General features: G+C 39.2%; 2 protein-coding genes, 2 non-coding genes and 1 pseudogene across 4 annotated transcripts; 3 read left to right on the forward strand and 2 right to left on the reverse strand.

Annotated features, from left to right (window-relative positions):
• Nucleotides 1-634: 634 nt before the first annotated feature.
• TRNAI-AAU (transfer RNA isoleucine (anticodon AAU)) lies at nucleotides 635-708 on the forward strand. Its single transcript has one exon. It is a non-coding gene; the product is annotated as a tRNA-Ile (tRNA).
• Nucleotides 709-3,205: 2,497 nt separating this feature from the next.
• Nucleotides 3,206-13,841, forward strand: LOC135638549 (calcium-dependent protein kinase 10-like; annotated as a pseudogene).
• Nucleotides 6,324-6,397, forward strand: TRNAI-AAU (transfer RNA isoleucine (anticodon AAU)). The gene has a single exon. It is a non-coding gene; the product is annotated as a tRNA-Ile (tRNA).
• Nucleotides 13,842-15,625: 1,784 nt separating the features above from the next.
• LOC135638943 (fasciclin-like arabinogalactan protein 16) lies at nucleotides 15,626-17,976 on the reverse strand. Its single transcript, XM_065152551.1, has 2 exons — nucleotides 16,439-17,976; nucleotides 15,626-15,964 (listed from the first exon to the last, which is right to left on the reverse strand). The coding sequence occupies exons 1-2, from the start codon at nucleotides 17,826-17,828 to the stop codon at nucleotides 15,891-15,893; spliced, it is 1,464 nt and encodes a 487-aa protein (XP_065008623.1). The 5' UTR covers nucleotides 17,829-17,976; the 3' UTR covers nucleotides 15,626-15,890.
• A 3,681-nt stretch (nucleotides 17,977-21,657) lies between these two features.
• On the reverse strand, nucleotides 21,658-24,020 carry LOC103983518 (uncharacterized). The gene is made up of 2 exons (XM_065152706.1): nucleotides 23,612-24,020; nucleotides 21,658-22,411 (listed from the first exon to the last, which is right to left on the reverse strand). The coding sequence occupies exons 1-2, from the start codon at nucleotides 23,978-23,980 to the stop codon at nucleotides 21,941-21,943; spliced, it is 840 nt and encodes a 279-aa protein (XP_065008778.1). The 5' UTR covers nucleotides 23,981-24,020; the 3' UTR covers nucleotides 21,658-21,940.
• Nucleotides 24,021-25,373: the final 1,353 nt, after the last annotated feature.

Raw genomic sequence — 25,373 nt, forward strand, 5'->3', positions numbered from 1 at the left:
TAGGCACTAGACCTCAACGTTGTATATGATGTTATAGTTAAAAAATAGTTGAATTGTATACAGTTAAGAACCAATTACTGGACCAGATTATTAGTAAACAAAAACAATCTTATTAGGTCACCCGATAAATTAAAATTTTGAGTTCTGTAGGCTTTCTGTCCTCGCTGCAAGGTTGTGCAGTTTCTACGCCAGCCTATTGACACTTGAAGCTGGCAAGTTTACATAATTGATCAGGTAATGATGGCAGTTGGGGTTTTAAGTTCACCAGCAAACAGTTTTCAACTTACCTGTTAAGGCAGAAGCCTGAATAGTTGCTTGCTACATTATGTGTTTCTGTGATTCTTAAATCACCAGGCAGCCATGTGTTTGCCTATCTGACTCTGATATCCTTAGTTTTAGCTTTAGAAAGCTTTTTTGGATAGCTTCCCTCCCTCTTTCCCTTCCCCTATGCATAATGAGACTTGCTAAAATTAGGAACCAAATCTGAGATTATCCTTGCTGTAGAAAGACTGCAGTAGCAGCAGTTTAACGTGCATAGTGCATTTTGGAGATTTATTTATCTGTGACCCATGGAATCTGTCAGTTTGATGGTTTCTTGCTTCTAATGTTTTTTTAGAGCAAAACAATCACAGTTGGCCTATTAGCTCAGTTGGTTAGAGCGTCGTGCTAATAACGCGAAGGTCGCAGGTTCGAGACCTGCATGGGCCAAAGTTACAATTTTTAGAAATTTAATTTAATTTTTTGCATCAAAACAGGTTCCGAGGAGGTGAATAAAAGATCCGTATCCTTATTTTGAAGTGGAATTAACAAGTCCTCATACTTTTAGCTAGATTTTTATCGTCATATCATTATTTGCAATTCTCCTCGTTAGTTAAAATTATGTTTTTGGCCAGCAGTTTTATCTGTGCTATATGTACTTCTTTTGAGGGAGACATAATTCTTGTATGCACTTGATATCATATTTTTCCTTTTGACCATGAGAAAACAGAGAAATCTTAGCTCCTTCATGATAAAAATATTTATTTAACTAAAAAAAATTAGCTGATTTGATGCTATTTGAATCTGGAAGACTATAATCATAACATATGATCAATGGGCATCTGTTAGGCAGCAAAGTATATTTAATCAATTCAAAGTATTCTACAAGAAGGAGCACCTCCAATTAGATTTGCTGTGGAACATTGAGCTTAGCAACATTAATATAGTGCAAATCTACTGCATTATCTTTGTCTAACTTCGATCATTCTCTTCCAACTTGTTCTGTTATGTAACATTGAGCTCAGAAATCTGTAATTGTAGCTCAACTTTGATAAGATATAACAGTGTAGATCTTTTTTTTTTTTCCTAATTTCACTACATGTATTTGTTTCACATAATGAATCCAGGTTAAACAAGGAGAAACATAGTTTATACACAACAATAGAAAAGGCAATTGTCCAGAGAACCAAACAGAACAAGATTGTATGTGTGTGCCTAATGGTTTGTCTGAAATCTCTGACTTGTCCATGGTCTTAATGGCATAGGTATGGTCAGTGATCTCAGCACCCCATAGATGTGACACAATACACCAGCAAATGACAATGGATCTGTGAGCCACTCCGAGGCCAAGATCAAGAGGAATAAGGGAATTGAAGTTCTACAAATTGAGATGCTTTCTTCCATGGGACACACAGAACAGTGTGAGCCTTGGCTTAGGGTTCCAAGTTGCCAGTAGTTCTATATCTCTGTCCTCATGGCTGAATTCTTTAATAGGATAAAGCCAACTATCAAATGCATGGCTTTGACCTGCCTGTTGCAACAATTATGCAAAAGAACTTGACTGTTCATAATTGGATGTCATCATTTTTAATTAATGCAAAGTTACTACGGCCTTTTATAAAAATTTTTACGGAAGCTTCAACATCAAGCATGAATTTTTAATGGAGTTCTACGAAGTATTTCCTGCATCTAAATACTTTGAATTAGATGGTCTATTCAGCATGCACTTTGAGCTTGTTTTGTGCCAGTCATGAGCTTTTAGAAGTGGAACATTTCAGACCCAATTTACACTCAAGATGGAACAAAGTGTGTATGAACATGCAAAAATGTGTTGTTCTTGATTTCCATCCAAACTGTTAGCCAAACACCTAAAAGAATAATCCTTTCTCCAGTTTGTTAAAAGAAACAAAAATTAAAGATCCATATCCTTAACATGTCCAAATAGGATAACCTTCTTTAGACTTAATATATGATTCTAATCAAAAGAATATCTACATTTGTGATCAACCGAACAATGCCATGGCACAATCCATAAAGAGATGACCGCCACTACTTCCGGTGGACTTGTGGCCGTGCGGTCATCTAAAGCCTGGAGAAGAGCTGCGTGCCTCTTAGTTGGGCTGAGGACGACAAGGAGACCTAATTGGGAGAAATGATGGCTCCATTTGTATACCTCCACTGAGTGAGAGCCATCATGACAGAGAGGGCGAAGATAGATTTTAGGTCGACACACACAGTTCCTCCTTTTGACTCAGTAAAGTCCCAAGGGCAGGTGAGTTGTGACACTTGACAGGGCTGCAGCTTCCAACTGATACTGGTGAGGGATGTGGCTTAATTGTCTGGTTTCTGCTCCCAACTTGGTACTGTGTATTTGGATTGCTTGCTTTGACATTGTAGAACATAGGCCTAGCAGCCATATTATAAATTCATTGATAAGCAAGCGTCTTGATCGAATGATCAGAAATCCTAAATGAAATCTCTAAAACCATAAATCCTTAAGAAAAGACCCAACATATTCATAAGCTTTAATGGTGAAGGGATGAAGCAAATGAAGAATGAAAACTCACAAGTCATAGATGTTATTTTAGTTGATGAAAGTTAAGCTATAATACTAATATTAAGCACTTACATTAGAAACTAGGGATCTAAAACTAAATAGGCTCAAGACTGAAAAGCTTAGGTTTTGTTTAGACAATTTAAACTGAATATAATAAACAGAGTTCTATGTTGTAATTTTCCGACGTTGGATCAGTAAAGTGCCCATTACTGGATCCCTTAAATATCGGGTCGAAGAGGGGCCACGATCCGTACACCCGCAACGCGTACGCTCGACATCCGACCCGTTATCACAGTCGTTGGATTCGGATCCTCCGGTGCTCAATCGAATTCGTCTCGGGTCCCCGGGTACATAAACCACGTATCACTTGGTGGATGCCGCTCGAGGCAAGCAGAACACGCCGCGGGAGCGGGAGCGGGAGCGGGAAGGAGCTCTCCTTTTCCCTTCGCTACTTCGGCGATCTAATAAAACCCTAAACCTAGATCGGCGATAAGAACCCTAGGGGATTGTGTGGGGATTCGGAAGGTAACACGCGTCTCTTCTTTCATTCTCTCTTTTCTTTAGCTCTATTGTCTGTACAATTTAGATTGGGGGTTGCTCTGTTGTCTTTTCTTTAGCTCTATTCTGCTTATGATATCTATGCTAATGTTTCATTCTTGAATTTCTATTATATTTTCCTGTCTTGTTATAGCTGATGTTTCGATTGAGTCAGAAATATGTGACATGCAAGAGATTCGGATGTAGTCCCATGAGTTAATCAATTTCTGGTGTATCGAGTATTGCTGGTTAATCTCTAAGTCGAGATTAAATTGCGTCATTTCTCGGCATAAGATCTGGCACTTCATTTATATGATTGTGGCATGGTCAGTTCAGTGACATTGATGACGATAATTGATTTTAGACATAGAAAATCAACGTCGTTCGACTGATATCAAGTTGAGTGGTCTCAATCACATCATAGGCTTTGCTGGAGGAATGTGAAGAAGAAAGAATGGGAGAGGAAGATGATTCATTGAGAAGAAAACAAAAAAAATTGAATATGGAACTAGAAGCAATAAGAATTTGCTTATAGTTGACTAACTCGAATAAAATAATTAGTAGATTTATTCCATCCAACCCAAAATGGAAATTGGCTAGGTTATGAACTGATAATCATGGAATTGACTTGATCATCAGATTTTAAGTTCATTCCACACCGGATCAAACTGGTATAGGGTTATGTACATTCTTATTAAATCCATTTTCTGGTTACTGGTTAGCCTGGAGATCTAATGGTCCATGACAGCCAGTGGGGATGATTGTAGGCACATACACAACTCTGTAGATGGGATAACCAGAATATCTCAACAATTTAAGTAATATTTTTGCACTGTAAGTTATCAGTTCTCCCTCCTTATGTTATCTTCCTCTCTTTTTTACCTTTTCCACCATTCTCATTCTTTATATTCTTGTATTAAACAAAAGATTATGACATGGTTTTCTGCTGTTATTGGAAGTAATGTGGTGGATGAATTATGGAAATTAATTGAAAGAGAGATATGGATTGAGAATACTAAAACGAAAAGACAGTATTTATACTCAAAGGAATGAGTTTTTATAGCACCGATGGAATACATCACTTTTACCTTCTTTTATCATTTTAATATGCTCTGTATTCTTTTACTTTCTCTTCCTTTTATCTACTTCCACTCTTTGCTTGTGCTTACACTTAACACACTGAGAGACCTATATTTATATTCCCAGGTTTAATACTTCATCAACCATGGGTATGATAAGCATAGTGATATCGGACTAAGGTATCCCATTTGTTTCATTGGTGCTTATGGGCCTTCATGTTCAAACACGAGGGACTCTTTACTCCAAGTTTTGTTGTCTAGATGCATATGTATAATGAAAAGTTTTTATCTCCTAGACAGTATTTTTAAACAAGTTACTCTAAGATCAGATATTAATCTTCCATCAGCCTCTAATGGAAGATCTGAGCTGTCTGTGATACCTCATAAATAATGAAAACCACACCTAATTCATTTTATTTGTGCTTGCATGATTCACAAATAAAGGTAATTTGATGCTTTATCTTATCTTTGTCTTGTTATACAAAACCAAAGTGATCCACCATTGCATTATGTTTCGTGTGATATCTTGTTCCAGTTGATGGATTTAGTTAGGTTTGCTTTACCCATGTATAACTTACAAAGCTTCTTGAGAAAGGTCTTTGAATTTTTATTTTTATTTCAATGCATTGAATTTGATGCTTTGTCCACATAATTTGCCATATTAGCCGAACATGGCTACATGAGTTTAATGTATTGATTTTTTCTCAACTGCCACATTTACAAAGTGATCTACAAAAGACAACTGTTCTTATATAACTTGAAACTTAGCTGTGAAATCTAATGAATACTTAAATTACAATGTTATTCTTGGAAGCTTGAATGCACATGATACAAACTGTCTACAGTGGTGTCATCATGTCTTGAAAATACGAGGGTAATTAGCAACTTTATGAACAAGTGGAGTGTGCTTTTACAATGCCTTGTTTGCATGGACTAGTCCAAGAGTCCTGAATCAGTGTGGCTGTGCCACATTCTGTTTTTATTTACAATGCTTGTTTGCATAAAGTTTCATTGTCGTGTACTATGTGGCATCAATTAAAATCAAAGGTTTGGTATGTAAATCTGATATACTATAAGGGGGTATGTGTTTTACCCATGACATCTCTCCTTGATGGTTGAATTCTTCTTTCTCTCTTAGATGAAGCACATCATTTCTGTGCTCTGGACCTCAACATTGTACATGATGTTATAGTTAAAAACAGTTAATTGTATATAGGTAAGAGCCAATTACTGGACCAGATTATCAGCAAACAAAAACAATCCTATTAGGTCAGCCGATAAATCAAAATTTTGTGTTCCGTAGGCTTTCTGTTCTCACTGCAAGGTTGTGCAAGTTATGTACAGTTTCTATGCCAGCCTATGACACTTGAAGTTGTGTTAGTTTGCATAACTGATCAGGTAATGATGGTAGTTGGGGATTTGAGTCCACCAGCAAACAGTTTTCAACTCACCTGTTAATGCAGGAGCCTGAATAGGTGATGTTGTTGCTTGCTACATTATGTGTTTCTGTGATTCTTAAATCACCAGGCAACCATATGTGTGCCTATCTGACTCTGATATCCTTAGTTGTAGCTTTAGAAAGCTTTTTGCTTAGCTTCCCTCCCTCTTTCCCTTCCTCTATCCATAATAAGATTTGCTAAAATTATCAACCAAATCTGAGACTATCCTTGCTAGAAAGACTGCAGTAGCAGCAGTTTAACATGCATGGTGCATTTTGGAGATTTGTTTCTCTTTGACTTATGTCTTCCCATAATCACCCATGCAATGAGTTATTTAGTCGTGACATTGTGTTTTCTTTAAGTTTTTTTCAGTGGCCTCCATGTTAATAAATGAAAGGGAAAGTTCATGGTGTCTTGCTTCTAATGAGTTTTGAGATCAAAATAATTATAATTGGCCTATTAGCTCAGTTGATTAGAGTGTCGTGCTAATAACGCGAAGGTCGCAGGTTCGAGACCTGCATGGGCCATAAATATTATTTTTAAATTAAAATTTGATTGTTAGATTTATTCAATAAAAAATGTGAGGTGATGAATTTTTGTCAAGCTACATCTATCAAGGTCTTATGAGAGATTAATGGAATATCTTGAACATATTTAGACATGAATTATGTAGGTTTAGTGGTCATAGTTGTTATTTTGATTAATGAAAGTTATATTTTAAGCTAAATAGAATTAAGAATGAATATAAGGTATAGTTATGATGGAATAATAAGTTTGTTATTCAATGAAAAGCAGAGATTTTAGAAGATAATGCAACTTTTCATGGAGATGGATTATGGTGACTTAATGGCCATGTTAAAAAAATATTAAACTTAAAATATATAATTAATGTTTTTTCATCAAAGACTTTTTTCTCCAAAGCCTAGGGTTAATTATATCAAATATAAGGTGTAGTCAAGTTATTTTTTTTGTGTGTACCATTTATATTTATGTGAAAATGAGAGATTAATGAAGGCATCATGTGAGAATGAGAGACTAATGATGACATTATGAAATATGTATTATGTTGACTTAAGGCTCATAAATATTATTTTGATTAAATGAAAAATAGTTAAGACTAATTCTACGTCGGATTTGTTGGGACGAGCATCAAATAATTTTTGCTGTAGATATTATTTTGATTAGTGAAAGTTAAGAATTTAAGCTAAATACATTTAAGATCAAATGTAAGTTACACATAAGATGGATCGGTGAGTTCCTTATTCAATGAAAACAAGAAATTACTGAAGACATATAGCAAATTTTTTTTGGGAGATGTATTATGGTGACTTAATCACATGGGTATTATCTTGATTAATGAAGGTTTAGTTATGAATACTTCTAAACTGGATTTATGGGGACAAGCATTAGAAACTTACTATTTAGATAAACTAAGATCAAGATCAAAAGCATAAAATACAATTTTAAAGATTCTAAGAGAAGAATTAAGGTATAGATAAGATCAATAAAAAGTTAGAACCATGCGTATCTATTAGTACCTTCGTATGTTCTTTATGTTGTTTTGAATAAAGAAGCCTCCTTCCAGGCAAAAGATCAGCTGCAGTTTCAAGGATAAGGCTTTGCCATTCCATTTTCAATTTGGTTCTGCTGTTTCAACAAATTTTCGTACACATCAAGTATCGTCTTTGTCTTCTCAATATTTGGCATATTTACCATCTTAAAAAAATTTATAGTGGTTCTAATGGCAGTATTATAAATAGTTGTGGTATTTAACATTTATTTGTGTTCTTCTTTTGTAGAGTTCTCATGTCCAAATAATACTAAGTAGAATACAATCGAGAGTATATTGTCACGGACTTAACTGAAATTGCTCAAGTCATGAGGCATCCTTGCAGCAAAGTCATAGACTTAGTTGGAGTTGTCTAAGTCGTGAAGCACCATTGTGCCAACTTCTCGGACTCAATATCATGAGCTTAGTTGAAATTGCCTAAGTCGTGAGGCATCATTGCGATAAAGTCACGGAATTAGCTAAAGTTGCCTAAGTCGTGAAGCACTCATGCGCCAATTTCTCAGACTTAGTTAGGATTACCTAAGTCATGAAGCGCTCTTGCGATATGCGTCCGTAAAGGGTTAGCCTATTTGCAACCTCACTTAGGTCCCGTAGGACCTGTAAAAAGAGCAAATTGATTAGTTTGAAAGCGAGTGGTGGATAAGTCTCGACGTCTCGCGAAGAGAGTAGCTTTACAAGCAATTCAGCAAACACTTTGTGTACAAGAGAGAAAAAAGAGAAAGGAGAAAACAAATACTTTAGAAGACAAAACGAACAGTTGCAAGTCCATAAATGATTGCTCATCGGGTGTTGGGCGTTGATCGGTTTACACAAGTTCGCACGTTAAGTTGACGGGAATTTGCCATTGTGCCTGACATTCGATGAGCAGTCATTTGTGGACTTGCGACTGTTTGTTTTGCCTTGTAAAGTCTTTGTTTTCTCCTTCCTCTCTTTTCTTTCTTGCACACAAAATATTTGCTGAATTGCTTGTAAAGTTGTCCTCTTTGCAAGACGATAGGACTTGTTCGTCGCTTGCTTTCGAACTAATCAAATTGCTCTTTTTACAGGTCCTACGGGACCCGAGTGAGGTTGCAAATAGGCTGACCTTTTACGGACGCATATCGCAAGAGCACTTCATGACTTAAGCAATCTCAGCTAAGTCTGAAAAGTTAGCGCAAGGGTGCTTCACGACTTAGGCAACTTCAGCGAAGTCCCTGACTTTGCCGCAATGGTGCCTCACGATTTAGGCAATTTCAGTTAAGTTCGTGATAATATGATAAAAGTTTTTGGTGGAAATTGCTTATTTATTCTTGCAAGAAGTAGAGCCTTAAGCTTTGGAGTATCAACTTGGTGACAATGCCTATAAACTCCACACTACTACTGCTACTACCATTAACCAATGGCTTGGCCTCGATTTGCAAGAGCATTTTATTAGGCACATTGAATGAATCATGTCATTGGTGTTGAGGCAGAAAGTAACGTGTATCCGTTGAGCTCGCAACCAATAAAATTGATGTTAAAGAAGGATAAGTTGGATGGCCATGCTAGTGTAGCTTGTCTATGGTTAGTGATGGCTCGTTCTCAAATAATTCAACATAGCCGGGCGTTAGGAGAGGTATGCTGTTATGCCTTGTATTATCTCTCTCTCATGGCTTTTCTTTTGTTAGGTTTGAAGTTAATTTCATGGACCCCTCAAATCACTGATATGTGGGATTCAATTAAATTTTGTCTCCATGCTCTCTCTCTCTCTCTCTCTCTCTCTCTCTCTCTCTCTCTCTCTCTTTGTGTTTGTGTGTGTGCTTGTTTTGTTAGGTTTGGAGTTAATTTCATAGACCCCTCAAATCACTGACTAGGACTTGTGTGATTTAATTAGTCCTAGCCTGCACAAGTCCATTGATTCTTCCCAATCTGAATTTTTATTTATTCTTATCACACATACGAAACATTAAAAAATACATTGGTATTTTACAGAGATTCAGTCCTTATTTTATAAGGTTTTTTTCATCCAAAAGATTTTCCAAATATAAGTTCCTTGTTGGATAAATAAGCTTGCAGGTTTAAAATAAACAACTTATTTCCTTATTAGAATTCCAGATTTGACTTCCTCAAGAGACGTTCTATAAGGATCGATGGCATATATGGATAATGTTGCATCTGAGTGTTGATGGATTATTTTCCTTATCAATGAAGATACAGTTGGTTCAATCATGGTTTACTACTTACTCTTCTATATGCTTCTTAACTTGTAGGTATAAGTAGTCTCTGCGATACAAAAGCAGCTTTCAATCAACTAGTCATGTTGGGAATTGTATCTAGTAAATCCTAGTCTTAGTCTAACCGGTGTTGTTCTTTGATTAGTAGCTCTTTGATCATCATGTAACATGTCATTTGCTAATGCCATCTTGTAGAACTCTTTTTTTTTCTTTTTTTGTTTGGTCAAATGGCATCATTGAAATAGCAAGGATTTGTATGATAAAAGATGAAAAAAGACATAAGATAATAATCCCACTTATAGATTGTTCATACAAAAGAGAGGGTTCTAAATTGAGCTTGTTTTACTTGCCACATCAAAAAGATCAAATTAACTATAGTAGTAAACCCTATGATATTTTCGTCTGCAAAGTCAACGACGCGAGGAGAAACGGAATTAAATATTTTACTTTTACAAGTATAAAGATCCCAATATAATTTTTAGAAGTATAAGGGATTAGGATGCTAACGATAACTAATTATAGGGGACAATATGTAATTAGCCCTCTAATTCCACTCTATCCTCCCATAATTCAAAAATTAAGGAGGTAATTAATTAGTTAATTATATGGATTAATTATGTTATTGCAGAGAGGCTTAACTATCCCCGAACGTGGTTTCGAATGGTTTTGGAAGAGGAGAGTAGCGACTCTGGTTGACATTGTTATGCCCTCCTCCTCTCGCTTCCTTCTGCCGCATCACATTGTGCTTCCGTCATTCAATGGGGGTCATGCATTGTGATCTCAAGCCTGAAATTTTTCTTTTTGTCAACCAAATGAAGGATGCTCCTCTTAAGACTATTGACTTTGGATTGTCAATTTTCTTCTGACCAGGTACTCTTCTTCTTTGAGACTTGGTGCTGTTAAATTTAGATAGGAAGAACAAGGTGCATCCATTTTTGTGTATATTCTTGCTCTTGAAGCATCTGGTAGTTTGTTTGGCGACTCACTCGAGAGAACATTTTAATCCAAAGAGCACTAACTCCAGAGAACAAGTATTGTGTTGCATATGATCTGAAAGCAACTTTCAGCATCATAACTGAACTCTTTCATTTTGTAGGAAACATTTCTATGATGGTGATCCAGTAGAATTGCTGCAACTTCATCATTCTATCTCATGGCGGATAGTTCCACTGATTGATTGCTGGAGCCTTTATTTCAGCTTGATGCACACAGTTTTACAGTATCTTTGTATGTCTACACAGTTGGTTCTCTTGGATTGTGTGAAATGCTTACATATGGCTTGTCTCAGAGAAAGTATGATATAGATTCATTTAAGAAAATCACATTCTTGGTCTGCTATAGTTTCATAGCTGCATCAGTTGTGTACTAATTTTTTAAAAATGAATTTTTTTCTGGTTTATTAATCAGCACATTCTCTTTATCAGGAGAAATATTCACTGATGTGGTTGGTAGTCCTTACTATGTCACACCAGAAGTCCTGAAAAAATGATATGGTCCAGAGGCAGATGTCTGGAGTGCTGGAATGATCATTTATATTCTTCTTAGTGGCGTCCCTTCATTTTGGGCTGTTGAGAAATTTGTCCTTCGCTTGTATCTGCTTAGAGTTTGCTTAGACAGTTCATTGATATGCATCACCAGATTTATTTTTATGTTTGTACATATAAACTGATTTAGTGCTTCATAGGTTACTATTTATCTATGATCTTCTCAACTAACATGTGCTGTAATTTACATCACACCCAGAAACCGAGCAAGGTATATTTGAAGAGGTTTTACACGGCAAACTTGACTTTCAGTCAGATCCATGGCCCAGCATCTCGGATAGTGCCAAAGATCTTGTAAGAAAAATACTTGTTAGGGAGCCCAAGAAGCGGTTGACTTCTCCTGATGTTTTGTGTAAGTTATACTTTAATCTAGATGTCTTCGCTGTTGTAAGAAACTACTTGAAATCATGACTTTTATCAGTGTGATTGATTTTTTATTGCATAATCATACTTCAAGATAACATTGGATCATGAGAACACATTCATAAGACAAAATTTTAGATGTAACTTAGATAGTCAAATTATCTCAACATCACTATCCCATTACATGCAGAAGTCAGAAGCTCTCTCGGATTTGTCAGGTAATTTGCCTATCATGAATTTCATGGCTTCTGAGGGAATTATGATGGTAGAGTTCTATGGTGAACTGAGCTTTCTCAAGTTACTGTTGGCTTCCTCCCAGGTCATCCTTGGGTTCAGATTGATGGAGTGGCTCCTGACAAGCCTCTGGATTCTGCAGTTCTATATCGCCCGAAACAAGTTCTGCAATGAACAAACTAAAAAATATGGCTATCAGAGTAAATTTCAGAAGTCGAATAATTTTGGAAATAAGGTGGGTTATGCTACTGCTTTGGATGCTATGCCATGAATGATTCTGGAAAGTTCAACCAAACAAAGCTGTGAACTAGATTTTTTTTCTTTTTTTTATCAGTGTTGGCTGTGACTGTTACGCTCATGTTTACAATCATTGCAAAGAAAGTTGATGTTGCAATATTGTTTTCTTACTCATGTTTTTCATCTATTCAAGTTTATTTTTACTTCCTATAATTTTCAAAGACTAATAATTTGGGGTTAACCCACAAGTTAGCTCTGTGGTAATCATGCTCTTATGGAAATTTGACAACCCATATTGGTGATCTTGAGATCTGCAACCTTCTCTTATAGGAGACAATGACCACTCATAACTCATGCAGGCTTATTTGTTCAGGGGTTTTATAGTTAGAAGGAATCCAGATTGTAGAACCTTTAATGCAATTTCCTCTTTAATTTTATTTTTGTGTAGTTACTATACCATTGACCCTTGTAGCATGTCTTTTCATTTTCCTTTTTTGTTGTGGGTCTACTCATTTTCTTGTTTTCTGCCTTCAATTTGTAGATCTTTCTGGTTTTTTGTTTCTTTCCATTGGAATGACATGGATGTTTTATGGTCTACACAGTATTGTATACCTTGTAACCTCCTATTCCTTTTATTTTCTCCAAATATTATTTTATAGGTTATCGCTGAACACCTTTCTGAGGATGAAATTGCTGACCTTAAGGAGATGTTTAAGATGATAGATGCAGACAACAGTGGGCAGATAACATTTGGAGAACTCAAGGTTGGATTGGAAAGGGTTGGTGCTACTCTCAAGGAGTCAGAAATTTTATGCACTTATGCAGGCAGTAGGTATTCAAACAACATCTGAGAGCTGGATAATGTGTATCTAACAATTGAAATGTCTTATAGTAGTATGCCCCCATAAAAAAATTTAATATCATCTTTGAATAATACAACCACCTTTCTGTTATGTGATGTTTAAAAATTCATCCACCAAACTATAAAACATTGGTTAGACGGTCACTTCCTTTTCTCAAGAAAATTAATAGTTTCTCTTTCAAATTTTGGTGAAAGAATCCATTATCTTAATGTTTTTTTTTTAATCTCTTTTCTTGTTCCTCTCTTTGCTGCAAAATGGCAAAATTTTAGGCAGGTGTTGATAACAGCGGGACCATTGATTATGGCGAGTTTATTGCTGCCACTTTACATCTGAACAAGATAAAGAGGGAGGATCATTTATTTGCAGCCTTCTCATACCTTGACAAAGATGGGAGTGGTTACATAACTCAAGATGAATTGCAACAGGCTTGTGAAGAGTTTGGTGTCAAAGATGTGAAGCTGGAGGATATGATCAGAGAAGTAGATCAAGATAATGAAGTATTTATATTTTTTACATCATACTTCCAAAGCTATATTAGGAGATGCAATCTGCTCATCTTTTCAATCTTTTTTATTTTTTGGCAGGATGGACGCATAGATTAGAATGATTTTATCGCTATGATGCATAAAGGAAACACTGGATTCAGCAAGAAATGAATGCAAACTAATTTCAGTATTGGTTTTAGGGAGGTTTTGAAGCTCGGTTAAGGAGGTTAGTTCCGAGGTTCAAATTCTTTTTTTTTTGTAATTATTACTTGTAGAGTTGTCTTAGGACCTGATAATTGGGAACTGAGTCTCTATTCTATGTTGTATTCTATTCATAAGCCTGCAGTAGTTTTGAAACCCATTACAAGTTTTAGAGAGCTTTGGTGCCCTTAAAATTGCAAAAATATGAACAAATTCACCTGATGTACAGATTTGTTTTTGAGATTTGATTCAATAACTACATGTTGAAGCATGGTTGTTTTTTGTGCTGAACAGAATATGTTCTTATCATATGTTTCTCAGGATAATTCCTTGTTTGCTTTTGTTGATTGTCTCATCTTTGTTATCATGGAGTTTGAGTTTAAATCAAACTGACTGATAAAATTTAAGCTTATTAGGCTGTGGATCAAATCTGATATATATATATATATATATATATATATATATATATATATATATATATATATATATATATATATATATCGTTATTTCAATTCTTACAAAACTCGTACAAATATATGTTGTAACCAATGTCTGCCATACCAATCCATACCGTCCGGTACGGGTGGTACACCCAAAAAAAGCTCGTATCGGACGATACGGGTAATATCGGGCGGTAACGGTCGAAATTTCGACTGTTACCACTCGGTACCATTCGGTAGTGGTCGATTTCGATCGTTACTGTCCGGTACCACTCGATAACGGTCGAAATCGACCGTTACCACACTGTAGCAGTGCTACAGTGCTCCAACGGTCAATTTGACCGTTGGAGCCATTTCTCCTCCTATTTAAACTAATCTTCTCTCCCCTATTTCATTATACTCTCTTAAACTCTCTCTCAAATATATGACTCAGGAGCTACCTCTAACAAATATGATTTATGACGATCAATCTACGATCAGCACCACATTGATGCATCAATGGCATACGGTGTATCAATACACTATGTCATGGGATCAATTTCATGATTAGGTCCACAAACATATCATATTGATATGTATCGGATCGAGGCCCGTCGTTCGTTTTGGTGGTAGAATTAACAATCAAGTATATCTAGATATATGATTATTTAATTCATTTGAATTTTAGAGTTTATATTGTAACAAAATAGTCTAACAATTCAACTGATTTTTATGTAGATATTTCAATCTATAACGAGCTGAAATACGAACCTCGAACAAGACTACCTCAAAGCTCGAAAAAGATATGTTATGTTATTTTTACCTAATTTACATTGATTTTGCTAAACTTATACTATTACTATATTTATTTGTAACTTGAAAACTCTATCCTAACTTTTTTTTATCTTTCAGGTATTTTCGGAAAGATAAATCGGTGAAATCAGGTGTACGGCTTGATACGCCGTGCCGTACGACTTGGTACGTCGTGCCGTATCGTACCGTACCGAGCCAGCATCGAAACGTCGGTACGGTACGACGAACCTTGGTTGTAACATAATTTTTAATTGAAAAAAGCATTTATCTTTTATTGGTTCCGCATAATCGAAGTCAAAAAAACATATGGATCAAATCTCCACAAACATATATTAATCAAAACCATTACATCTCATGTGAGATTAATCGGAGGACTGCTGGTTTGACTTCACCTCACCTACATAGAAAACAATTAAAATGCTGTCTGCAGAAGTGATCCAATTAGAAACATTGATTTTAGAGTACAGCAAGACAACAGCCACGCTCAAAAGAGCCAAATTTATAGTCCATGATGTGCCTATGTTAATAATAGCTATGATCAAAACCAATAGATACATAATACAGTAAACTCCTCTTCCACAAGTTCTCTTTCTTTGCTAACCTTCCATTTAGGTTTCTATCTCAAAAGCAATCAATCAAAGATAGTAGGAAGAAAGATGCATACAAATATATCAGTGTCATGGAAATAGGATAGAAGCTAATGCTGTAAGCCATGATCCACACAATAACCACTCATCCTTGAACAATATACATTATATATATATATATATATATATATATATATATATATATAGAGAGAGAGAGAGAGAGAGAGAGAGAGAGAGCACAGAAAAGTCTTCGAAGACATTATTGCAAATTGACTTTGTATCCAAACAAATTATGGATGATACTGACAACAACAACAACATACAACAAAAGAAAAGAAAAGGTTTCCTATACATGTTCTTACACTAGTATCAACATTACACCAACTCAATTCATCCCCTCCCCTCCTACCATCATCATCATTATTCTTACCCAGAGAAAAAGGAGGGCAGGTGGTAACATTTGGTTTCTTATCTTGTCTTTGTCTGATTTCCCTTTCTCTCTCTCAGTCTCTCTATTGGCAGGTGGCAAAGCGATTGCGTTGACCCAACACCCCAAGCAAACTGCACCCAACTTCTAACAATTTCCCTGCATACAATCAACACAGAATCATGTCAATGGTAATAGCACACCAAGGTATATGAATAATCAATTGTTCCTACCAACACAGTTAGGCCATGTTGTCATTTTCTTTAGAGACGTTAAGAGGTCAACTTCAAACACAAATTTGATCCCAAAAGAATAAAGAGAAAACATTTTATGGTCACAAATCCACCCATTCGCATTAAAATAAATATAGCATGCATATATGTATTAACATCAATCAATAAAGAAGAAGAGAAGATATGTAAGAAACATGAAGTTGTCCACCATCACGGAGGCGTGAACTCCACCGACAGTGCCTAACTCTAATTACCACATTATATATATTTATATATATGAAGAATAATTAAGCTTCTAATCAACAGTAATAGTAGTAGTAATAGTAATAATAACAGTAATGACACAAGAAAAAGTTGATGTTTTGGAGAACAAAAAGAATAAAAGAGGAATAATTGTTACCTCTCCTGAGCTTGGCTTTGAGCTTGGCCTTCCCCTTGACCTGGGCGATCTCGGCCTTGCGGGCGGCGGGAGAGAGGGGTGAGGCCGGCGGCACCTCCTCGTCTGGAGGGAAGAGCACGGCGTCTATACCCTGGACGGAGATGCGGCCATCGGTGTAGATGTCGGGGTCGAATAGGTAGGCGGAGCCCTCGGCGGCGCCGAACTTGACGGAGCCGTCAGCCTCACGCGCCATCACCTTGTGTGGCACCCGCAGCGTGTCATAGCGCACCTTCCCGAACCGCCGCACCGCGTTGTACATGCTCTCCTCCGTCTGGTATTCCGGGATCAGGTGGTAGTACATGATGGCCTCCGGCGCCCCCGGCTCGCTCAGCTGGTCCGCCGTCAGTCGCGCCATGGCGTCGTCGTTAGGCGCCAGGACGGTCAGCACGTAGCCCTCGGACACTAGCCGCCCCATTTCCGTTGCCATGGACGTCAGGTTCACCAGTATGTCCGCAAACTCGTTGTAGCCGCCGTAGAGGAGCAGGGTCTGGATGAAGTCCTTCACCTGGCTCTCCCCGTCGAACCAGTGCTTGCCGTGGCCCGGGCCGGGGGCGGGGGCGGGCGCCAGGGACGGGCCGGGAGCCATGGCGTCGTAGATCGGGAGCACGGGAGGGGCGCCGGGCGGGACGGGCGGCGCCGGCTTCTTGAGGCGGTGGGTGCGGGGATCCACCTCCGGCGCGCCGGTGGGGAGCACGGCGGAGATGGCCGCGAGGCTTCGCCGGCGGTTGAAGTCCTCCTGCACGCATCGAGGCACGAGCAGGCGCTCGATGCCGTGGATCACACCGTCCGGACGCACCACCGCGTCCGGGTACAACACAGCCGCGTGGCCGACCTTCTTCTCACCTCCGGCGGTCGATCCATTGGAGGAGGAGGAGAGGTGGAGGTGGTCGCCGGCGAGTGTAGGGTGGCGAGACTGGGGCCACGCATCAGAAGGGATCCGGGCCGGGACGACGTGGTAGAGAAGGAGCGTCTGGAGTGAGCGCAGGTTGCGGGGCTCGAGGAGGAAGCGCTTGAACTCGGGGTCGAGGTCGCGCTCCAGCGCCTCGTTACGGGGGGCAAAGATGGTGAGGTTGTGCCGGCCAACGGCGGCCTCCAGGGAGGGGAGCAGCAGGGCCTTCTCCACCAGCTCCGCCAGCTCCGTGTAGTGCGAGTCGAGGAGGGCGACGAGCACCGAGTTGGAGTTGATCTGCCCGCCGGAGGACGCGGTGGCCAATGTGGCCACAGAGGCGTCGGATTCTATCAATGCCTTGGAGGATGGCGACGACGACGAGGCAGAGACGACGCCGGCGGCAAGGAGGAGGAGGAGGAGGAGGAGTACCGCAGTAGCGCCGCCGAGGGAGGGACGATCCATGGCGACGCCGGTAAGGGAGGAAACCGCGGCGAGTCTCTTCGTATGGCCTTCCGTCCTCCTTTGCTTCCTGTGTTTGGTGGAGAAAGGAGAGAAGAGAGGAGGGGGGAGGGATGAAGGGGGCTTCTGAGGGAGTGGGGGAGAAGGAGAGCACCGAAGGCAAAGTAGACGCCCTACGACAGGCTGGTGATGGCGGGACCCGCCGGGTTGGGTGAGTTCCCGTGATCTTTAACCCAACCGCGGTAACTCTAGCGCTTACGAAAAGTCACTAATACCCTCACAACGATGGCCCTTTTCCGGTACGTACGATGGACTAAGTGGTAAATTGGTCCCACGCTGCGCAGGTGCAGTAGACGTCCTTTTACAGGAAGATGAGCTGTCGGCGTTGCTTCTGACCTCAACGACGTCGTAACTCCACCGGCTCGCTTCCTTTGTTTGGTTGTTAAGTTATGCGATTTGTGTCATTAGAGTAGCATTCTTTCACTTTAATTACACATATATATAATGTACTAATGACTAATTATCAACATTAATTTGTCTGCGTTGGGTTTAAACATCTAATTCAGATCGTTTATTCTCAACTAATGTCTGCTAATTTTTCTTGTTTTAAGTGGGAAGAGCAGCTTACAAATAGTGCCGTAAATAAAAATGCGTATGAACACGAGGGCTGGTGGGACGGCGACGTATGGCCTGCCGAGATGGCTGGTCGCAGTCGGATGCCTACGACAGGGTGCGTGGGGTCTACCCGGGAAGCACCAGGTGGGCTTCGTGGGTGGGTGTAAGTAGTCGGTCAGCTTTCTTTTCTCCTTCACCCTTAATTCTCATTCTCATTAAATGCGTCACCAGTCTCTGCTACCCGTCTCGTGATTCGATGTGAAAGAGGGACCCACATGTCTCTGGCATCGTTTCTCCAATAAAGGACAGGTGAACGAGGAGGGTATTCGTTCTGTGGTTTGTTAGGTAACGACGGAGGCGAAACGGGGGTGTGTCGGTGTCGGTGGCTCTCCGCGCTGAGCTTAGTATTAAATAGGAGGAAGACAAGATATAAAGAGAGGGGAGATATGGCATGTCTTATTACATACACCACTGTTGGGGGTTCCACCTGTTTGCTACCTTTTGGACGTGGGTTGCAGTCTTGGTCTTGCGAGTAATTATCGATTGGAATCATGGAATGATGATTCCTCGGGTTTATGATTGATGAGAATGCGATCGCTCTGGAACACCATCGCACTAAAAACTTGATTCATTGTAGAAATGCTCATCCAATTTTGTCATAGAACAACATCTTCACAGTGGAAGCACATTCACGTACCATGTATCATCAATAGTCCAGCAAACTATCAATGATGGACCGCATGTTTCCACTAGGATGCTGTGGCCGATGGCCGACGGCCGGTGGGAGTTATTGTGGTCTTTAAGATTAGTGCTGTGAACGCTGTGTGCTTTTATTGTGATGTGATCTTTGTGGTTCTAATTAGGTGCCCATTTCTCTGTGCCCGATTCAGCCTCCTCGGTAACGCACCTGCCTCTCGACAGCCGTGGGACGAAAGGGGCCCCACCTTCAGTACAATCTTTGCAGTAGAAAGAAACGGTGGTCGCTCTTGTCGGTGGCTCCGGCTTCGAATGATGCGGTAAGGCCAGCGACAACGTTCTATATATATATGTATATATATACTTTATGTACTTGTATAAATTAATTATTAGTAAAAACTCTAGTCAAGATTAATATACTTTCAAACATTAAAGTTTTTTTGATAGTTCATATTTTTTATATATTTTATTTAACTCACACAAATTAGATTTTCTGTTGATGTTAACAAAAAATATACTAAAAATTTTCAAACGAGTATTCATAAAGCATAAGATAACGATCATTGAAACGCGTGATAATAGAGAGTGCGTGATGGGAGAGCATCGAAGGTGACAAAGTGGATAGTATAAGGATCGCACGGGTTGTAAGAAAGAAAAAAAAAAGATAATATGGGCATTAATAGGACTACAAATATATAAAATATTTTTTTATTTTTTTTTAAGATTCATGAATAGTAAAAAAAAGAGCTCTAAATAGCCAGCTTCTTTTATTTTCTTTTTTTCTCATAAAAATTTTCTTATTTTCTAAAAGATAAAATTACCTATAGCCTTCACCTCACCACTTCGCTTATTGTCTGTCCATTATTATCTTCATGCTCTCATTCAATACTATCATGACACCCTCATCTATCATTTTTGGTGCACCCTCATCCATTGTTATCATCATACGTTTATCTGTCGTCTTCACCCTCACTCTCATTTTGCCCATGGCCTCGCCTCAGTCTCGTTTGTCTATCATCATACCATCTTTGAGGAGGGTGTTCTGGGTCATCTCTTATGTCTCTTTTATTCCATGTCTCTCATGCTAAACGGGCATCCCCTTATGCTTCCATCCCTCGCCACTACTCAATCAAAAGAGTAGAGCATCTCGGGAAGGAAGCACAAGCAATGTCTGACATGATAGGCCATGCAATAGAAGAAGGAAGCAATATCATAATCGGTGCCTTCTCCTTTGTTAAGGTTGTCGACAAGAACGATAGAGCAAAGGTAGGACATAGTGATAGATGAGAGAGAGTGTGTGTAATTGACCGATGAGGGTGATGGGGCAGAGATAACCACGTGGAGGTGATGGACGATGGGTGACGACATTGAATGGTGATGAGGGATGGAGGCAAACATGATAGGATGGAGGTAACGACCAATGAGATGAACATCATCTTTTAGAAAATATAGATTTCTAAATGGGAATAAAAGAAAAAGGAATAGGGGTTGTAGGGTTTAGGGTTTGCCCATATGGACAAGAGTCTAAGGCAAGTGATTATATGTTATTCCCTTCCCCTCCCTTATCGCCCACATGGACTAAAGGCCAAGGGGAGACCATCGGAGGTGGTTAAAGACTACCTCAACGTAGAAATATTTCATGAAATATTTTATCAATTTATAATCAAATATAAAAGCTCATCTCAAATATATCTTTTTTGACCACTCACATCTATACTCATACATCTCGGGTTATTAACTTGGGTATTAGAGACACTAAAAATCTTTTTCAAACCTTAGTCCATTGAGAGCTTGATGTTTCTACTTCGATAACACCTCGAATAATTTCATGTATACAATTTCAGACTATGTCAAACTGACCAAGATATCAATGACTTCTGTCTCATCAAATATAAAAGCTCGTCTCAAATATGTCTTTTTTTGACCACTCACAGTACTCGTACATCTCAAATATGTCTTTTTTAACTTCTCTCCCAACGTTAGTCTTCACGCAAGTGACACATGAAATTGACGTTTCCATCTTGATGACACCTCGAATAATTCCATGTATACGATTTCAAACTATATCAAGCTGACCAAGATATCAATGATTTCTCTCTCGTCAGAAGTAGTTTAGAAAAAAAAATTAAAGTTTTCTTTTTTTAAGGAATTTGCATTAGGCGTTTACGTGTGATATCCATCACCGCCGATATTTTGGATTTCGATCGGCCAACAATTATGCGACGATTTTGCCTCCGGTTCTCGCGGGACCCACGTTGTTCCCAAAACTTCCAATCTTTTCCGCGCTTCTCCCTTCCCCCGCTTTCTCAAAACCTCACCGCCTCTCTCCCTCTCGATCTCTGTTGCGGGTTTCGTCACATCGTCGGCTGGATCTTTACCTCAGGTATTGGCCATGCGATTTCCCTGTTTTCTTTTTCTTGTCATCAATAGTTTAGACTTTAGAGACTCATCATCTGTCTCTTTGATGCCGATCCAATAATTAGGGTTCTTAGGTTTCTTCAAAGTGATTTGATATTAGATGTACATAAATTTCTTTCTTCGTTATCATGATCTTTTCTCGTCAACTCACAGTAACATTACATGATTTGCCATGCTCAAGATTTCCTCGAACGTCCTGTCTGCAATGGAACACTAAAGAGTCTCTGGTTTGCACCGTAGACAACCATAAATTCCAACCTTTTGTAGGATCGAATCACAAGATGAAGCTCGCATTCAAGATGAAGCCACCAGTACGCTAGTTCGAATTCAACACTGCATCTCATTGAATTTGATCGAGCGAGCCCGAGAACCGCAACGATGCCTCACTAGTAAATGTAGGGAATCAATGCCTTGACTTCTTTAGGGAAATCCTGGAATTTGGAGAGGTACCATCTCCTGGTGGCGTAACTCCTACCCATCAAGTAGAACACTGTGCCCGTCGTGAAGGAGAAGGCATACACCGTTTGGGAGATGAGCGAAACTCCGATGAAACCAATTATCTCGAAAAGATAATGCGGGCAGATCACCAGTCGGAAAAGACCTCCCTTTGGGATTTTGTATCGTTTGTCACCCTTCTCCCTGAGTTTTGATAGGAGGTAGTGGTGGTAGAAGTTGCCTACGATTCCTACCAGGAAAAGGACCACCCCGGCATATTTCAGATCCACCGCTGGTTCCGGCACGCCCTGGGTAAGGTATTGAGCGTAGATCATGCACACCGTGTTCAGAAAGTAACTCAAGGAGATCGGAATAGTTGAGTCGAGCATCATATTCCCGCTGTATTGGTGAATGAACAAAACCTGGAGAAAGAGAAGCAGATAGAACACAATCGATTAATTTTCCGTATCCAAGAGACTGGTATTATTAGTGAAGCATGGCATAGCTCTTTGTAAGGAAGTGAAAAGATACTAATACGAGATGTAAGATTCAGATATATGAGGCCAAAGCAATCAAGCTAAATCATCTCAGAAATCTCACTCTAGAATTAAGTTTGACTTATACCGATAAGCAAGTATTAGGCTTGACACTGTGATTTAGCTATTGCATTTATTTTTCTGATCGCTGGTCATATGTATAGAACTAACTTCGGAAACGTCCATGAATGATAAATCATAAATCGAACTGCCGAATTGGGTGCTATCATAGTATCAGCTAAGTTCACGGGCCGGAGATAAGCGGACTCGAACCGCTGACATTCGCCACATCTAAATTTCACCCTTTTAGATATTTTTTCAGACCCATTGTCGATACTAAGTAGCAGTCACAAATTTGTATTCATTTTTCATGATATTATGGTCTAACAATATGCTAAACCTGCTATAGAAAGCTCATCATCGTGACTGATTATTCACTAAGTTTATCTTATCATCATCGTGACTGACTTGAGTGTCAAAGGGATCAGGTCAAGTCAGGAGACTCATTTGGACTCGATCTTCATGCAGATTGACCTACGGAGCCCAATAAGTTATTTCATACTTTGCGCTTTATCACCAAGTCGCAAAGGAGCGAATTTTACGATTGTTCTTCTTAAGATTTATTTAATTGGATAATCGTTGGTCCTTAGGAAAGGACTTGTTTTAACGTCCTGTGTCTCATGAGCAAGTTAATTTAGACTTTGACTTGTAAAAAAAACAAAATTGTATGATGCAAGTTCAATTGAAGAATAGGTGTTACATAAATATTTATAATTAATGTCATCCTAAGATTTAATTGGGTGACAAGGTCAATTACATTAATGGCTTGTGCACTTTCCTATGCCTTTCTTCTTCGTATCCTCAAATTTAATGCACACGAAGATTGATTTTGATTAACACAATTATCTCCTAACGAAGAAAAGAAATAGAAATATATTCGAAATGGTAATACAACTTGAGATCCAATCCTCTTATGATGATATGTCGCGCTGATTACTGTGTAGCGATTCAAAGCTTCGATCTTCTAATCTGCCTATGATTTACGTAAGATCTGAAACAATCGATGAGGGACGAGATGGTGCAGACCTCGAAGTCTCTCTTGAAGAAATGGAGCAGCAAGGCTAGGCCGAGCAGCAGGCTCCTCTCGCCGGCCAGCACGCCGAAGGAGGCGGCCGCCGACGCGAGCGCGGGCGTGTAGAGGAGCAGCATCCCCGCGCGGCTGGAGATGCAGGCCCGCCGGGCGTCGTCGGATGGCCGGCCGGTGTTCCAGAACTTGGAGTACTGGAGGTGCCTGCCCCGGACCTCGGAGAGGCCGGAGTAGGCGAGGGAGGCGCAGCTGATCACGGACATGGCCGCGACGAACGCCGACGGTGGCGGCGGGTAGAAGATGCTCAACCAGCTCGACATCTTCGAGCGATCGAGCGAGAGGATAAAGATGAGGCTGTCCAAGTACATACGTATACTGAACCATACAGGGGAATGAAATGACGTCAGTTTTGGCAGGCTAACTCACCCGGGGATCCAATCTCACCTCAACGGTAACCGAGGCGGAAAGGCCCACGTATCTATCTCCCGTGCCCTGTGGCTGAGAAGTGGGGAACCGATCGTTGAGTATCAACCCTCGATGACGAATCTATCTCCCTTCCTTTTTATTGGCGAGCGTTGATTTCTGACAATGAATCGGAAGCATTAATCCCTAATAAAAAAATACATCTCTCCCTTTCGACGTTGGTAATTATTATTATTATTTTTCAGGTATACGTCAAATGATACTCGTACGATCATCCTCCGCTAATAAGGAAAGAAATCAATTGATTATATGGAAATGAGCTTTTGAAGGATCACATATTAAGGGAGAAGCCATTAATCTTTTACCATTAATTGTCCAAGTATAAAAAGACTACCTCTAAACATGAAAAGGGAAAAGGAAAAAATTCTTATTACTATTGGTTTTTTCATCGGAGGGGTTTGAGTCGAGAACTCTCTCGATCTCAACCTCTTGTGCAAGAACCTTAGTGAAGCAAAGACGCTTCTCGGTTTGAGAACTCTCTTGATGTCGACCTCTTATGCAGGAACCTCAGTGAAGCAAAGATGTTTCTCGGTTCGACTCTAGAATCCTGTAATAATTATGTTTTAGCATCTTTCTATAGCGAGAGATCCTTTCGTTTGATTTAAAGGGAAAGGGTAAGAGAGGAAGGATCTATTCGATAGTAGCAATTACAATTCAAGTCTTATATTTCAAGTGAGTTCTAGGAACGAGGATCCGATTTGACACACGTGGAATGAAAGACCATGTTTTTGAATTTTTTAAAAGCATCGAAAGAATTGGATTCTGTTGTTCAAGGAAATCTAACTACCTCAACCTAGTGCAAAATCCACCTCGAGCAAATAAATAGCACTTCGGAATCGTGTCAACCGGTTCTCCTAATCAATATATGAGAGTATCATATCGATTTCTAGGATGAGCTTGTGCTTTTAGGATTAGGATGAGACCAAGTCATGTCAAACTCTCTAATCAACAATATCATGATTGTTATGTGAAATCCTATGGGCCTTCATGATCAAAATGGAACAATCTATGAAAGATATGCTAAAAAAACCTTATGAGATAGATATACTGATTAAAGCTTTGATATCTTTGGCAATACATATGAAATATGTATTGAGTACCTAATAAATATTTTAAATATTGATAATCGTATGTTATCTCATAATAGCATTCAGTATGTGTGATATTATTCAAAATCATAAGATTATCAATATAATTTTATAAAAAATCAAAATGATTTATATGCTATATACAATAAACTTTTTATTTATTTTTAAAAATTAATCTATATTTATTTGT

Source organism: Musa acuminata, chromosome BXJ3-5 (assembly GCF_036884655.1).
Source record: "Musa acuminata AAA Group cultivar baxijiao chromosome BXJ3-5, Cavendish_Baxijiao_AAA, whole genome shotgun sequence".
Lineage (NCBI taxonomy): Eukaryota > Viridiplantae > Streptophyta > Magnoliopsida > Zingiberales > Musaceae > Musa > Musa acuminata.